This window comes from Fusarium tjaetaba (genome assembly GCF_013396195.1).
Source record: "Fusarium tjaetaba strain NRRL 66243 chromosome Unknown NRRL66243_c0000434, whole genome shotgun sequence".
Classification (NCBI taxonomy): domain Eukaryota; kingdom Fungi; phylum Ascomycota; class Sordariomycetes; order Hypocreales; family Nectriaceae; genus Fusarium; species Fusarium tjaetaba.
The window spans coordinates 1-13,230 of NW_023501630.1; the positions used below are offsets into that span (position 1 = coordinate 1).

General features: G+C 50.2%; 6 protein-coding genes across 6 annotated transcripts; 2 read left to right on the top strand and 4 right to left on the bottom strand.

Annotated features, from left to right (window-relative positions):
* Nucleotides 1-387: 387 nt before the first annotated feature.
* Nucleotides 388-1,745, top strand: FTJAE_13531 (zinc finger MSN2; the record flags this gene model as incomplete). Its single annotated transcript, XM_037346685.1, has 3 exons — nt 388-926; nt 986-1,119; nt 1,612-1,745. The coding sequence occupies 3 exons, from the start codon at nt 388-390 to the stop codon at nt 1,743-1,745; spliced, it is 807 nt and encodes a 268-aa protein (XP_037199429.1).
* Nucleotides 1,746-2,100: 355 nt separating this feature from the next.
* FTJAE_13532 (uncharacterized protein) lies at nt 2,101-4,194 on the top strand (the record flags this gene model as incomplete). Its single annotated transcript, XM_037346686.1, has 2 exons — nt 2,101-2,248; nt 2,306-4,194. 2 exons carry the CDS (start codon nt 2,101-2,103, stop codon nt 4,192-4,194), a joined length of 2,037 nt encoding a protein of 678 aa, XP_037199430.1.
* Nucleotides 4,195-4,548: 354 nt separating this feature from the next.
* On the bottom strand, nt 4,549-5,595 carry FTJAE_13533 (uncharacterized protein; the record flags this gene model as incomplete). The annotated part of the gene is made up of 2 exons (XM_037346687.1): nt 4,549-5,196; nt 5,305-5,595. The coding sequence occupies 2 exons, from the start codon at nt 5,593-5,595 to the stop codon at nt 4,549-4,551; spliced, it is 939 nt and encodes a 312-aa protein (XP_037199431.1).
* A 551-nt stretch (nt 5,596-6,146) lies between these two features.
* FTJAE_13534 (uncharacterized protein) lies at nt 6,147-6,544 on the bottom strand (the record flags this gene model as incomplete). The annotated part of the gene is made up of 2 exons (XM_037346688.1): nt 6,147-6,229; nt 6,277-6,544. 2 exons carry the CDS (start codon nt 6,542-6,544, stop codon nt 6,147-6,149), a joined length of 351 nt encoding a protein of 116 aa, XP_037199432.1.
* A 381-nt stretch (nt 6,545-6,925) lies between these two features.
* Nucleotides 6,926-8,516, bottom strand: FTJAE_13535 (type-III integral membrane protein; the record flags this gene model as incomplete). The annotated part of the gene is made up of 4 exons (XM_037346689.1): nt 6,926-7,300; nt 7,348-8,193; nt 8,243-8,287; nt 8,370-8,516. The coding sequence occupies 4 exons, from the start codon at nt 8,514-8,516 to the stop codon at nt 6,926-6,928; spliced, it is 1,413 nt and encodes a 470-aa protein (XP_037199433.1).
* A 1,583-nt stretch (nt 8,517-10,099) lies between these two features.
* On the bottom strand, nt 10,100-12,793 carry FTJAE_13536 (transcription initiation factor TFIID subunit 5; the record flags this gene model as incomplete). Its single annotated transcript, XM_037346690.1, has 4 exons — nt 10,100-11,228; nt 11,277-12,082; nt 12,130-12,312; nt 12,635-12,793. The coding sequence occupies 4 exons, from the start codon at nt 12,791-12,793 to the stop codon at nt 10,100-10,102; spliced, it is 2,277 nt and encodes a 758-aa protein (XP_037199434.1).
* Nucleotides 12,794-13,230: the final 437 nt, after the last annotated feature.

Sequence of the window (13,230 nt, forward strand, 5' to 3'; positions counted from 1 at the left end):
CAACTTTGGCCGGATCTTGAAGACCTATAGTCCTGTTGTCATTGCGCAAAGACACACCCATATGTAGGCCTTCAAGATCCGGCCAGATGCCGGGAATGTGTATCAGCAACGCGCGCGATCGAGCCATCTCAAAAGGAGTTGTTTCATTGTTGCGTATTGTTTTTCTCACTTTTTGCTTGGGTATGTCGGCTTCTTGGTCCTTCGATGTGGCAGTAGACTTACAGTGTCAGCCAACACGATTAATGGACCCGGATATGTCGTAAAAAGGTGTCCTATTACTTTCCTCCTTCGAAAACTTCTTCATCGAAGACCTCCGATTCTCAAATTCCCAACATACATCTCATGCGCGTAGCCACTGGTGGCAAGCCCCGTCCAACCCGACAGACAATGGAGGATCGGATCTCCGACGATGGTCTGCTCTTCATGAGTGAAGAGGACTTCGTCGTAGACTTTTCAAGCAACGGTCTTGATAGCTTGCCATGGAATGCTACATATGATACGAATGACGCAGCGTTTGCCGACGTACATCAGGAAACAACCTTTACAGTTACAGTCGACTCAGTGAATACGAGCTCATTGGACATTTACTCCGATCATATCAACCCTATTTTATATAACACTCAAGAGCTACCAGCTCTAGATACTACTTACCTTGACATCTTACCTACGAACTGGGACTTCATGGTGATGCCCACCGAACCCATCACTACTACCCTTGCTGGTTCTATAACGACCACAGAGCAATCCAATTACTCCGCTGATTACACAAGCTCTTCCTCACCGATGACTCAAAGGAGTCCAACAGGACTGACACAGTCACAAATATCCAACCCCTTACGGACAAAAAGTGCGGAAAACGCACCAAGCACAACAACCAGACGACGAAAAACGAAGATGGAGCCAGGCACCAGACCTTGTGACTTGAAGTAAGCCATCCTGACCAGACTTACATCATTGATTCGTCTATGCTAACACTTCCTCCCAGAAGGCAGAAGCGAAAAGAAGATAAGCCTGAGAAGTGTCGCATCTGCGGAAAGGGGCACCAGTGGAACCGCGATCTGGAGAGGCACTATTGGAGTAACCACCCAGACGAGGCAGCCAAGATGGGCCTTAGTCGAAGTAAGCCTAGATGTAGGCACTGCGGGAAGGACTTTGCGAGACGAGATCATCTGAAAAGGCATCTGAAGAGGAAGCATGGGGGTAGTTAAGCGTGTGAGCTGTTGGGTAAACCTACTAAGCTGTAGTCTCCTTTGTTTTCAGTTTTACTCAGTTACAACGAATAAGTACAAACGAGCCTGCATACACTGTGTAAGTGAGGTGTATAGTCTGCCTAAAAAAGACAGGATATGTCCCTTCAATGGTAGAGTCCTGTTGGTGAGGAGGCTGGTCTAAACTTTAGATCTTGACCCTAACTTATAATAAGACTTAGATCAACTTATAAAATCTTAGTAAAACTTTTTAATAACTCGGGTTATGTTATGTATAGCCTGGGAGCTTGAAGTCATGCTCTATATACTTCTCGCCTCCGACATTATAACATATCCCATAAAACCACGCCTGAGGACAAAAAGAGAGAGAACGCATACAGCTTGCAGACAATAAAAGATACAGAACAGCAAAATGATGAGGACTCCGGTACAGGGAATCGAACCCTGGGCTCCGCGGCACTGATCCCTCAGCTGAAGATGAGAGCGCGAAATATTAGCCACTACACCATACCGGATGAGAAGGCTCATGATATATGATACACCGAGTTGGTCTCTATCATTGCCGGGCCAGGCACTGAAGCGCAGCACTTACTCTTCGCCTAAACCATGAATGGAAGAATCCCTTCCTCATTGTCATTGTCATTATCATTGTTCTTCTGGAAAATAGTTGGGGTTCTTTGCGTTGTGCGTCAGAGCAGCCCAGTGACAGTGACAGTTACACAAGCCCATCAGTCACCCAGCAACGCCCCTGGCGTTCTTCTCCTTCTTGGGCTCCTCCTTTTTCATGTTGACCCCTCTTTCTCGGGCCACATCTACAGGTACAAACACAACTTCACCCTTGCACACTCTGACCCAAACGCAGGCTTCCGCGCTCGCGTCACCCTGTGCGACCATGTCTTCCAGTGGAGACACTCCCTCTGTCATGTCGCTCGACGACGACGAGCCTCTTCACCGAGTGCCTGAAGGCTACTACGTCGGGATCGAGTGCCCAAACGAAGAGGAACGGTTCACTTTCACTTGTCCCTACATTGACTGCGATGGTTGGGTCTTTGCCTCTGCCGAAGAGTGCTAGAAGCACGACAAGAACTGGCACCAAGGTCCTTACGCGTGCGGGCAGTGTTATGTGCACTTTGCTGCTCTGCCTGCACTCCAACGACATGCTAAAGCAAGCAAGCACAACATGCTGTGGGTTTGTGAGGATGAAGACTGCGAGATGGTCGGAGAAGCTTTTGAGACAAAAGACCTCTTTCGCGGGCATGTCCAAAAGTCAAGTGGCCACAAGGACTGGTCTGCGGATGAGACTGCAGATGATAACGACTCGGTGTTCACACCGTCCCTCCTCAACTCTGGTCATCAGAGCGCAGAAGATGATGTTTTTGGGCCCTCTACCGCAGATGGAAATATCTGTAATGAGCCCTGTTGCAAACACTACGGTACGGATTACAAGTACAAGTCCGAGTTCAACCGTCACGCAGACACAGGCGCTCACCGAATTGCCACGAATCTGAACAGGGTCTTGCTCTCGACTGTCCCTACTGTCTCCGCGCTCCGGGCCGAGCAGGAAGGTCTTCGTTCTTTCCGCTGCACTTCTCGTCTCTGCCACCGCCACGGGGAAGTCTTTAGTACAGCAAAATCATTCTTCAACCACCTGAAAGACGACGAACATCGCGACGGGTGGTATGTCAAATTCGACCTGGGGTTTACCGACGCGAACGAATCAGACGAGGAAGTCTGGAAGAAGAGCGCGGTACATGGCATGGAGGTTGCGGAGGATGGATTACTCTGGAAGTGCACTAAACAGGGCTGCAAGAAGTTTAACGTTGTCATTAAAGGGCTTGGGAATGCCAAGAGTCACTACAGCTCTGATACTCACATCATGGCTGCGGAGGAAATCGTCACTTCATCCGACGAGTCCGTGGAACATATCGAAGGCATGGAGTCCTTGAGAGACGGCGACGGCTGGAGGTGCCTCAAGCGCGGTTGCCGAAAATTCAACAAATTATTCTCTCATCTGGGCAATGCCAAAAAGCACGCTATAGGTGACAGCCATGCCTTGGCCGAGGAGCCCGACTCTGCAGACGAGAATCTCGACGGGCTGGATTATTCAATGGAGGAAGGCGTCTGGACTTGCGTTAAGCCTGGCTGCAAGCGAATGAACTCTACCTATCAGCATCTCACCAGCGCCCGAAAGCATGCCAGTGCCAACATTCATGCTCTAGCTGAGGAACCTGCGGAGGAAATCGTGGAGGACATCGAGGGCATGGTGGCTTTGGACGAGGGAAGTGCTTATATGTGCATCAAGTTCGGCTGCAAAGGATCAAGCAAAGTCTACTCCAACGTCCGCTCTGCCAAGTTGCACGCGAACGCTAGACCTCACATGAGGGCTGGCGAGGTTTCAGCTTTCATGCCCAGTCAGTTCAACATGGACTTGTTCGCAACCCCGACGCGAACTCCGCGGAACCTACTGCTCACGCCCGTAGAGGCAGAGGAGTCGACCATTGTCGTCACCCCGGGAAGCCCCTCTGCTGGTCGTGGAACCAACCCTGCGGGCCCAGGCGCACAAAACAATACCTCTGCTCGGACTGTGAAGACGATTCGACTGCGAGGGCCTTCGATCAATAAGCAGGAAGAGCTTGAGAGAAAAAACCTAGAGCTAGAAAGTCGGGTCGCCAAGCTAGAGATGCAGATTGGTCAGGTCCTTGGTTTACAGAGTCCTCCAATCCAGAACAATGCACGCTATCAGAACCCCGAGGTTTATCAGAATTCTCAAGTTTACCAGAACTCCCTGGTTCTTCAGAGTTCTCAGGTTCAGCAGAGTGCCCAGGTTTACCAGAGTGCGCAGTTGTTTCAGCAGATGCCTGAGGCTCCTCTTGAGACTACATGCCCTCCTGAGACTACATGCGCTCGTGTAGAAGGTTTATCCAAGTTTGTGCGGGCACCGTACCGTCCTAAGATGTCAATGCCCGTTGACGAGGATGAACTGTAAGAGTATGAACTGTGAGAGGTATTATTGTTGTGGTTACAACAGGGATGGAAGGAATATTCTCAAGCGAGCAAGATGACATGTCAAAAGGGAAAACGTGTTGAAGGAAAAGGAAGGTTGATGTTTCATGTTGTCATTTTACAGGATCGGTCGGAATGTGTTGAAAACAATTGCTTTTAGATACTGGCTGTGCGTAAGGGTCTAGATACAAGACATGATCGAGAATCAAATCTGTACGAGTTCTGTCCCATAATATCAGAAATGCCCATCTCCAGTCTTCCCGCTAAAATACCATTCTCCGGTTCAGTCTGATGGACATGTGCCTCATTAGCACTCCCGGTGTCATCATGAAAGTTCTCAACCCTCATCCTCGCCGCTCCCATCTCCGTCCTCTGCTTCCAGCTGTTCGTCATCGCTAGCCGTGAGTGACAAGACCTCCATATGGTCCGCCACATCATCCAATGTCATCTCCTGGTCCTCCTCAAAAAGCTCTCCGGTGCAGACGAGTCGCCCCCCAACGATCTCCAGATCGATCGCTCCGTCAGTTCCAAAGTAGTGTTCGTAGGACTCTTGATCGATAGCCAACTCCAGCTGTGGAAGATCTTGGACCTCGTCCTCATCTTCGGCAAGGTAAACTTCGAGGTCAACGATGGAGTGTTGGGCCGGGACACCCATGACTTGAGCGCCGTGGAAAATGTTTGGTTCGTCGTAGTCGTCGGGATCATCATACGAGGGCTCAGGGTCGAAGATGTTGGATGTTTCGATCTGGTCGTTGGCGAGATCATCGCCATTTCCAGCCACCACAGACTCCATATCGGAGTCACTTTCTTCGTCGGAGTCGGTAGTTTCGGCATCGTCTATGTCCATGAGCCTGTCGCTCTTAGTGTCTTCGGTTTCATTGTTGAGAGGTGTTGCTTCGAGAGAGTGTGTATCTTCATTGATGCTGCCATCATCATCTCCATTGCTCTCGAGCAGAAACGCATTCGCTTCGTCTGCTGCAGCGCCCTAGACTGGCAGCAAGTTCAGTCCGATCTGAATGTCCTCTAGCGCAATACCTAGGTCTCTCGCTTCGTCCAGCTTGTGGTTGCTCTTCCGGATGAGATCCCTGCGCACCATAACGCTAGCCTCTTGCGCTTCAAGAAGATTCAAGGCATCCTCTTGAAGAAAATCGTGCAGAGACGCTGTATCGGGGTCCCAAGTGCGATCAGTCCATGTAGCAAGGCAGTCGTCTCCGATAGAGATGTCGCTGAGGGTGATCCCCTTCTGTTTCGCTTCCTCGAGGCGGCGGTTGGAGTTGTAGAAGATGTGGTTCTTGAAGTCGGCGGTCATCAGATTAAGGAGCACAATTTCCGTCAATCGCTGAGCCATGTTCTGTACCCCAGGGGCAGGCGATGATGTGCTCATGTTGATGGAAGGGCGAGCGCTCCGAGTTGAGATTGTGTAGATGTAAGATGTAAAGATGAAGTTATCAGCTGTGAGAAGAAATAAAGAGAAATGTGAGTTAGCGCCTGAGCTGTTAAAAGGTAAGTGAATCACGGCCAATCCAGATTGCCAGACAGATATATCATTGTGACATAAATATCCATCCAGAAACTTCACTATGCAATTGTAGCCGTCATGGGTTCGGCAGACACGGTTAGAAGATTTATCATCAATTCAGTTGATCTTCAGAAGATCTATGGTCTCCTTACATGTGTAACTTTGGGACCTCGACCTTTAGCCTTATGGGAGTCGGATCGCTGATTTCTTCGTGCCGTCTATAGCAGTTTTCCAGCCTCATGTAGTCCTCGATCTCAGGAATGCCTTTCGTTCTGAAGTCTCGTTTTCGCCGTGGGTTCGCCTGTGGTAAAGTCCCTCGCAAGCTGTCATCATCATTGCAACAGCTCCTCTTCGGAACTCTTTATCAGATGTTGTCCATTCGTCGTTTTGTCTTCCTTTCCCCCATCAACTTTCCTTCACTGAATGTCGCCCATCTCAACCTCCTCAACCTTCTCACCCTCACCCTCACCCTCACCCTCACCCTCACCCTCTGGCGCATCTATCCAAATCAGCACTCTGTTACCAACCCTCCAAGCAGCAACTTACCCTTCATCTCCGCCTCACCCTCAGCTTCCATCTTTCTCTTCATAGCGTGCGCCAGTCTCTTCTCTATCTTACGCGCCTTCTTGGCGCTCACCTTGGCTCTAGGTCCGCTCGTGGGCAAAAGACCTGGCCTTGCGCCTCGTGTGGTATCGGCCTTTGCGACCTTGTCCTTGGGAGCTTGTGATCGCTTTCGTCGCTCTTTACGGGCACTTGAGGCGCGCGCCGCAAGGCGGTTCTTGGATGGGCCGTTGGGGTTGCCGACAGAAGGCATTGTGACTGTATGCGTTGGTTGTGGTGATGGAAGTTCTGCGATAAGAGGTTCCAAACTATTTTTTTACTGGGGTCGAAAATCTCGGTGGAGGTTCGGTAAGGAATGCGCTAAAGTGTGCCCCGCCGCGGGGATCGGCAGAGCTGCATGTTCCAGAACGCCTCCTCCAAGATCAACACATGGAGACAAGATGTATGTAATCATGAATCCCAATCAATTGCGCCTAAAATGTCTAAGTAATACAATTCTGAAAATTCCGCTTCCCATGCCATCAAAGAGTCATTTCAACATCATACACATGCCATCAAATGACGCCGAATACCCCTATGAACATTCTAATCCCGTCCCCAAATGTACATCTCACGGAAGACCATATCTCCTCCCTTAAGCACGAGTTTGTTGGTTGCGTCCAACAGTAGCTGCGCTATCCTCGCTATTGGGACCGAGCATTCTTCGACTAGGATCGTCGTCGTCGTCGCTCATCAATCCATCCAACTCGAATTCTTGGGCATCCCGCAGTTGACCGTCTTCCACCGCGAGCCCGTTGGCGTAGTGGTTGTTGCCGAGCTCCTTGGTGTCCAGTACAGGATGAGCAAGACGGTCCCAGAGACCAATGAGCATGTTGACGAAGAGGAACATGATCGAGGCGAGCGAGTAGGTAATAAGGATATACGAAACATGGTCCATGGCGGAGCCAGCAACAAGGTTCATTTGCTCCTCTGTAGCGCCCATGAAAAGGAATCCAGCGGCATACATGAACTGCGAATGTTAGCTTAGGTTTTATGGTGAAATGCGGTTTGACTTACAAAAACTGGGACAAATTGGAAGCTGTTGGCAGTTCGACCATCTTCGGAGATAGAGTGAGCGTCCCTGAGCACAAAAGCAATCTCAATGATACGAGTAATGCCAACGACCATGAGAGTGTATCCAAACATCGTGTGCGTAGCTGCACTGACCATCAACTCCTGGGGATGGGCAGACATGGCCCAGCCAGTAATGAAAATGACGAAGCCGGGGATGAAGTTGCGCTTGGGGTTTCCGTCGCGGTCTTTGCTTAGCCAGATACCAGCCAAACCAGCAGACCACCAGATGATCCCCATTGTCGTATGTTGCCAATCGTTCTTGACCCAGTCGGTTCCCCATCGATGCTCGGTGAATGTGTTGACGCAGCCCCATGCAGCGATCGCAACGCTATCGTAGAACTCCTGCGAGCGACCATGTCGTCGGATCCAGAGCTGGCCAACAACAAGGATGATAGTGAGAAGTATTCCGTAAGCGATGAAAGCACCCCCCATGATGAAGTGAGCGGCGCATTGTCCTGTATGATCTCCCTGGCAAAAGCCAAGAGCTGTGATTCCACCAAAGATCATCTGCGTCCATGACAGGACTGGCATGAGCTTGCCAATAAAAGAATGGCACGGACGAATCAGCTTTCGAATTCTGCCATTGATGCCTTTCTCCCAATGTCCTTTGAGGTATATTCCGAGAACAACCTGTGCAGCGAGGAGAAGCTGAAGAATGTGCGCAAATTTGCCATGAACGTGATTCGGAATGAACTCGCGGCCCTTATGCGCATGACCAAGGAAGAAGCCAAGAATAGCGAGAATGGTGCCAACGGCTTGGGTCGGAACGTGCCATCGATTCTTGGTCATCTAGTGGACATCAGTATTTTGCCAAGGCCGAGTAGGTTTGTTTACTTACACCCAAAACCATACCGACAGGGAAGATAACGCCGTACGCTAACATCTGTATGAAGATGTGAATCCATAATACCGTATCCTGCTGCTCGTCAGCCGCCAACTCAAGTTTTCAGGCCTGTAGAACGCACCAAGGGTTCCAAAGAGACTGTTTCGCCTTCGGGAATATGGCTTGCATCGTGGTCGTGGGCTTGTACAGCTGTGACAAGAAGCGCAATTGTCGCAACCTTGAATAGCGAAGGCGCCGCAAGGGCCTTCGACTTATAATCGCCAATCATGACCGTTTCGTCGTCTGATTTCCGTCAATGTCGCGATCCAACGTCTCGTACAAAATTGTGAGCAATCGCAGTCTCGGTTCCGTTCTTCCCGTCGCAACAACCGTCGGTGGGGGATCGTCGATGTCTAGCGGCGTCCAGATTATTCAATTGTAAGCAGCAATCGCTGGAGGATCGTGGCTCGATAAGCGAGTAGATAGCGAGACGCCGAGAGCAGAGCAAACAAATGACTGCGTTTGTACAACGAGGCAGAATAAAACTCCTCTCTAGGGAGATCAAAGATGACGAGGAAGAAGGAGATGAGGAAATTGGGCAAACTCAAAAGTTGTTTCCTGGTGTCGATCCGGTTCAAGTAAAAAGGCCGCCAACCTCTCCCACTTCCCACCTCGGGCCCTCCAAAAACTTGAGGTTCCAGGGGGCTCCATCGATTGAGGGCGTCATTCCGGAGCATTCGGCAGGCTGTCATTACACAAAGCGCGATGGCGATTGGTTGCTTTTGATATCAGGCGCGGTGCTTTCCCACTAATTCCTGCAGTACCAGGGGGGATGCCGGAGCTTTATTGTCCGCTAATAGAGCAACGTGCGTCGACTGGGTCCGATATACCCGAATCCAAGAATGCCATGTTTGTACCCAAGTCTTGGTCCTCTTGGTTCCAAGAATGAAGTGAAGTATTTTCGTGAGCAGTTTATTACACGTCTAGTGGTCGATTACCTGAGAATATGAACAGAAAGCCTTGGGAATGCAGCTGTTGCATTGATCTCACCATGTCTCAGTAACGAGAATATACTGGATCCGGCAGAAGAACATCGCTTGTTCGAAGTTGGAGTCGTCCCCAAGAATCAGAAGTCTTGGCATTAATGGGTCCAAAGCTGATCACTGATTTATGGGACTTCATTTTACGAATACAAGTGCTGCGTTTAGATGTCCGTATATCCGTCCACATCTTCTCTTAGGATACTACCTTGCCCTAACTACCCTATGAGAAGGCAGAGTTGATAGCGCATCTGGCCCAGGTACCACGGATTTTGACTCCATTCATTGGATAGATCGTATGTGATGAAGTCTATGGTTTGGTGTGGACGATATTCCCACCTGTTTCTGTCAACACCGTATTGTTATATCAACCAGCTTCAGATACCTAACTTAGACGCCTTCAAAAGACTACCATAGAATACTCAGATATGCAATCAGTGATTAAACATGGTCATAGGTTCGCAGTATTTCGTGGTTATTACTCAGATTCTATTACTACAGGACATCCATGCTCTTTTGCGAAGAATGACCCCCCCAGCCCCAATACGATTTCCTGTGGACTGCTCTCTATTCCGGCTTGTTCACTGAAAACCAGTCTTTTTATTTAATCTCGAAATTCGGAATCATTCTGCCCTTGCTGAATATTCTCAATACCTATGATTATGAACGCTATACGAAGGTAGCCCATTGCGCCTCTCCTGATCGTCTGGCCCAGTTTCATCGTCGACTATTTGCGAGGTCTCGCCGTCGGCCCCAAATCTATTCCAAAATTAGCGGCAAATTGTTGCCTTCGCCGTTTCTCGCGAGCAACTGGGTCGACTGCCTCCCGCTCCTAACGTTCGGGGTCGTAACAGCCGCCTACAATTACCAAGTTCATCCGTGTAAACTTGACCTTCATCACTGGTGTCTTCTTCGTCGGGAACGCGCTGATCTGATCAGGTGTGATCATCACCTCCTTATTCTTTTTCTTATGAGTTCCGGTGGTGCCGCTGGTACCCGCTGGCCCTGAGGTTGCGGCTGTTACGCGAGAAGCCTCACCAGCAGGGCCTCCTGCGCTTGTGCCATCGGCCCCTGTTGCCGCCGCATCGAGGCCTGTCTGTTGCTGACTCGCCTTTTGGGGATCAGAGGGCAGCTCGACATCCCAGAGTCGGACTGTGCCATCTTGACCACCAGAAGCAAGCACGTTGGATTCAACGCTGAAGCTGAGTGACCAAATTCCGCCCTTACCATGGCCACGCGACCGCTTGATGCGTGTTCCTTTCGCAAGGTCCCAAAAGAAGATGTTACCTGCACAATCGGCACTTGCTAGGATCTTGCCATTTGGCGCGCATTCCAAGGCGGTGATGTATTCGTTGTGGCCTGTGAACACGCGGACACAGCCGCCAGTTACGACAGACCACATACGTATCGACTTATCAGTCTCGTCAGAGGCGGAGAAGACATAGAGGCCATTAGGGTGCCATGCAAGCGCTGAGATGGACGTGTCATGCCCGACCAACAATCGTTGAGGGGAGGCATGGTCTTGCATCCACAGTCGAACAGCTTTGTCGTATCCTCCACTGATGAAATAGTGTCCATGGGGACCCCAGAGTGTCCTGAAAGCAGGTCCATCGTGGGACTTGTATAGACACAGACAACTCCAAGACTCAAGTGACCACAGACGAATCTGGCCATCTGCAGATGCAGATAGTAGTAGCTTCGGTCGCGTGTCCATGGCAGGGTTCGACTTCCCTTCGTCGCCAAAGAGCTTCTGCGGAGGGCCAGAAACAGCATCAGAGAAGGACACGTCGTAAACAGGCCCAGAATGTCCGATCAATTTGCGGCTGTTGAACTTCGCTTCTTTCTCGTGCGCGTTCATCGTGGGTAAGGCTTTACCATCCAGCGACCAAACGCGAATGTAAGATTCCGTGGTACCAGCTGCCACTAATTGTCCATCGTTGGAGAAGTCCATACAGGCAACACTGCAGCTTGTCAGTATCAGTATTTCCCACGTAGCTGTCAAAACTCACCTTCCAAGCGTGTTATGGAATGTAAACATGCATGCGCTGATAGGGACTCCCACGCCTCCCGTCGCACCGTCGATCTTAAATCGGTCCCGATTCTCTCGAAGCTTTTGCATTTCTAGCATGATGTCCCTAGGCCTTGAGGGTGGTAAGGGCAACTCTGCTCTGCTTGGGGCATCTGCACTCTCCTCACGCTTGATCTTTTGGTCGAACTCATCCACTAGCGATGTTTTCCCGGGAGGTGGCGGAATTCGTCGCTCTTCTTCCTCAAGCTCAGCTCGCACATCGTCGCGCAGGTCGGCATCCATAGGTAGCGGCCCAAGCTTCAGGGGAGCAGTTGGGTCGAGAACGTCCTTATTCGACAAGCCAATGTTAACGCCCGGGATACCTTCATTGGTATCCACGCTCTCTATTTCCATGTTTCTTGACCTTCTATAAACAGCTTCGAAACTAAAGGGGGTGATAGGTCCACGAGCTGTAGAATCAATCTGGCAGTAGGTTGCCAGGACTTGGCGAATCACGGAACCACCCTGGTCCGACTCGCGCTCCAGAAAGTTGAAAAGATCACCGCTGGCATGTTGGTTCAGAGGGATTCGGTACTTGTTTTCCCGATACAGCTTTGTCATGGGGTTCTCGTTGATGTGTTGTGGTAGTGTAATGGTACCAAGGGTCTTGAGATCATCTGCGTGTACTGGCTGGAAGTTAGGACCGATGTCTCTAAGGAAAGCCTTCGCATCTTCAGTGTAGGCATGTTGGACAAGTTCTAGGAAAGAATAGACGAAGACGGGCCACAGCAGCTTGGACAGTTCGAACTGGGGTTGTCAGCAAAGAAAACAGCAGGAGGGCGATCATGGCATACCTTATATATGTCCAAGTTGTTCTCGACCCATTCGCGTAGTAGTCCAAAGGCTCGTTGGTACTTTTTGGGGCCGAGGTTGGCCAGTTGATAGATAGGCTTGCCGTCAGGGCCGAGATGTTTCGATTCCTGACGAAACACCTCTTCAGTTCGGTTGAAGCCCCTCTTGAGCAAGTAGTCTGTGACCTGTGCTTGGGCTTTAGCAATCATATATTCCGATGGATCTTTCATTATAATTATGGTGCGCGAGCTGATCAAATATTTGGGTGTGTAATGGATGGATGATGGTCTGCGTGACTGTGGCTCAAGATCAAGAGAAGTCGAGATAAGCACCCTGGAAAGGTTACATAGAGACAATGTGCAATGGCCGATGCTTGATATGTGTTGTCGTGGAGAGTGCTAAGAGGTACTGGCAAAAGATGATATAATGGTCGCCGTTATGTTGGTGGTGTAATGGAATGAGACAACCATGGAGATTCATCAAACAAACAAGGAGAAAGTAACTTACAATCTGGTTCAGGTTCTGATTCGACATTGGGCCTCCCGATGAGCCACTTTGGCCCGTCGCTGCGGCTGCTGTTGCGTGTGTTGGAGCTGGAGGTGTTGGTGCAGGCCCTTGATAGCCTGGCGCTTGGGGTGCGCCTGGTGTTTGTGCTGGCCCAGACATAGTGAAGGGCAGTGACTGTTGGAGAAGAAGTCGGGTGTGTATTGGAGAGTGGGTGTTCGATCCGGCCTATCTACGCCACGCGCTGGTAGAGAGTGAGTGTCCCTCAGCGATATGTCATACCCCAGCTGTGTCTTTCGGATGGGGGACAGCTCCTGTCGCTCTTCAAGGTGATGAGATGAGAGATCACAAACTGCCAGTCTGTGGCAGTGTCCTTCTTTATCGGATATTCGAAAGAGTTTGTAGGTCGGTTTTATCTAGGAAGTAAAATGCTTCGAAGATGAATGATTGTAGCGAAGAAGACGATGAGATCCTAAGGTCTGTGTGAGTTGTAACCTCGATTCAATAATGCTGAAAGTTAAAGTGAATCGTGGATGGTTCAAACGCGCCGAAGCTTAGCAGAGCGCGCCGGGAGGTTAACCGATGATTAAGCGGCGCAA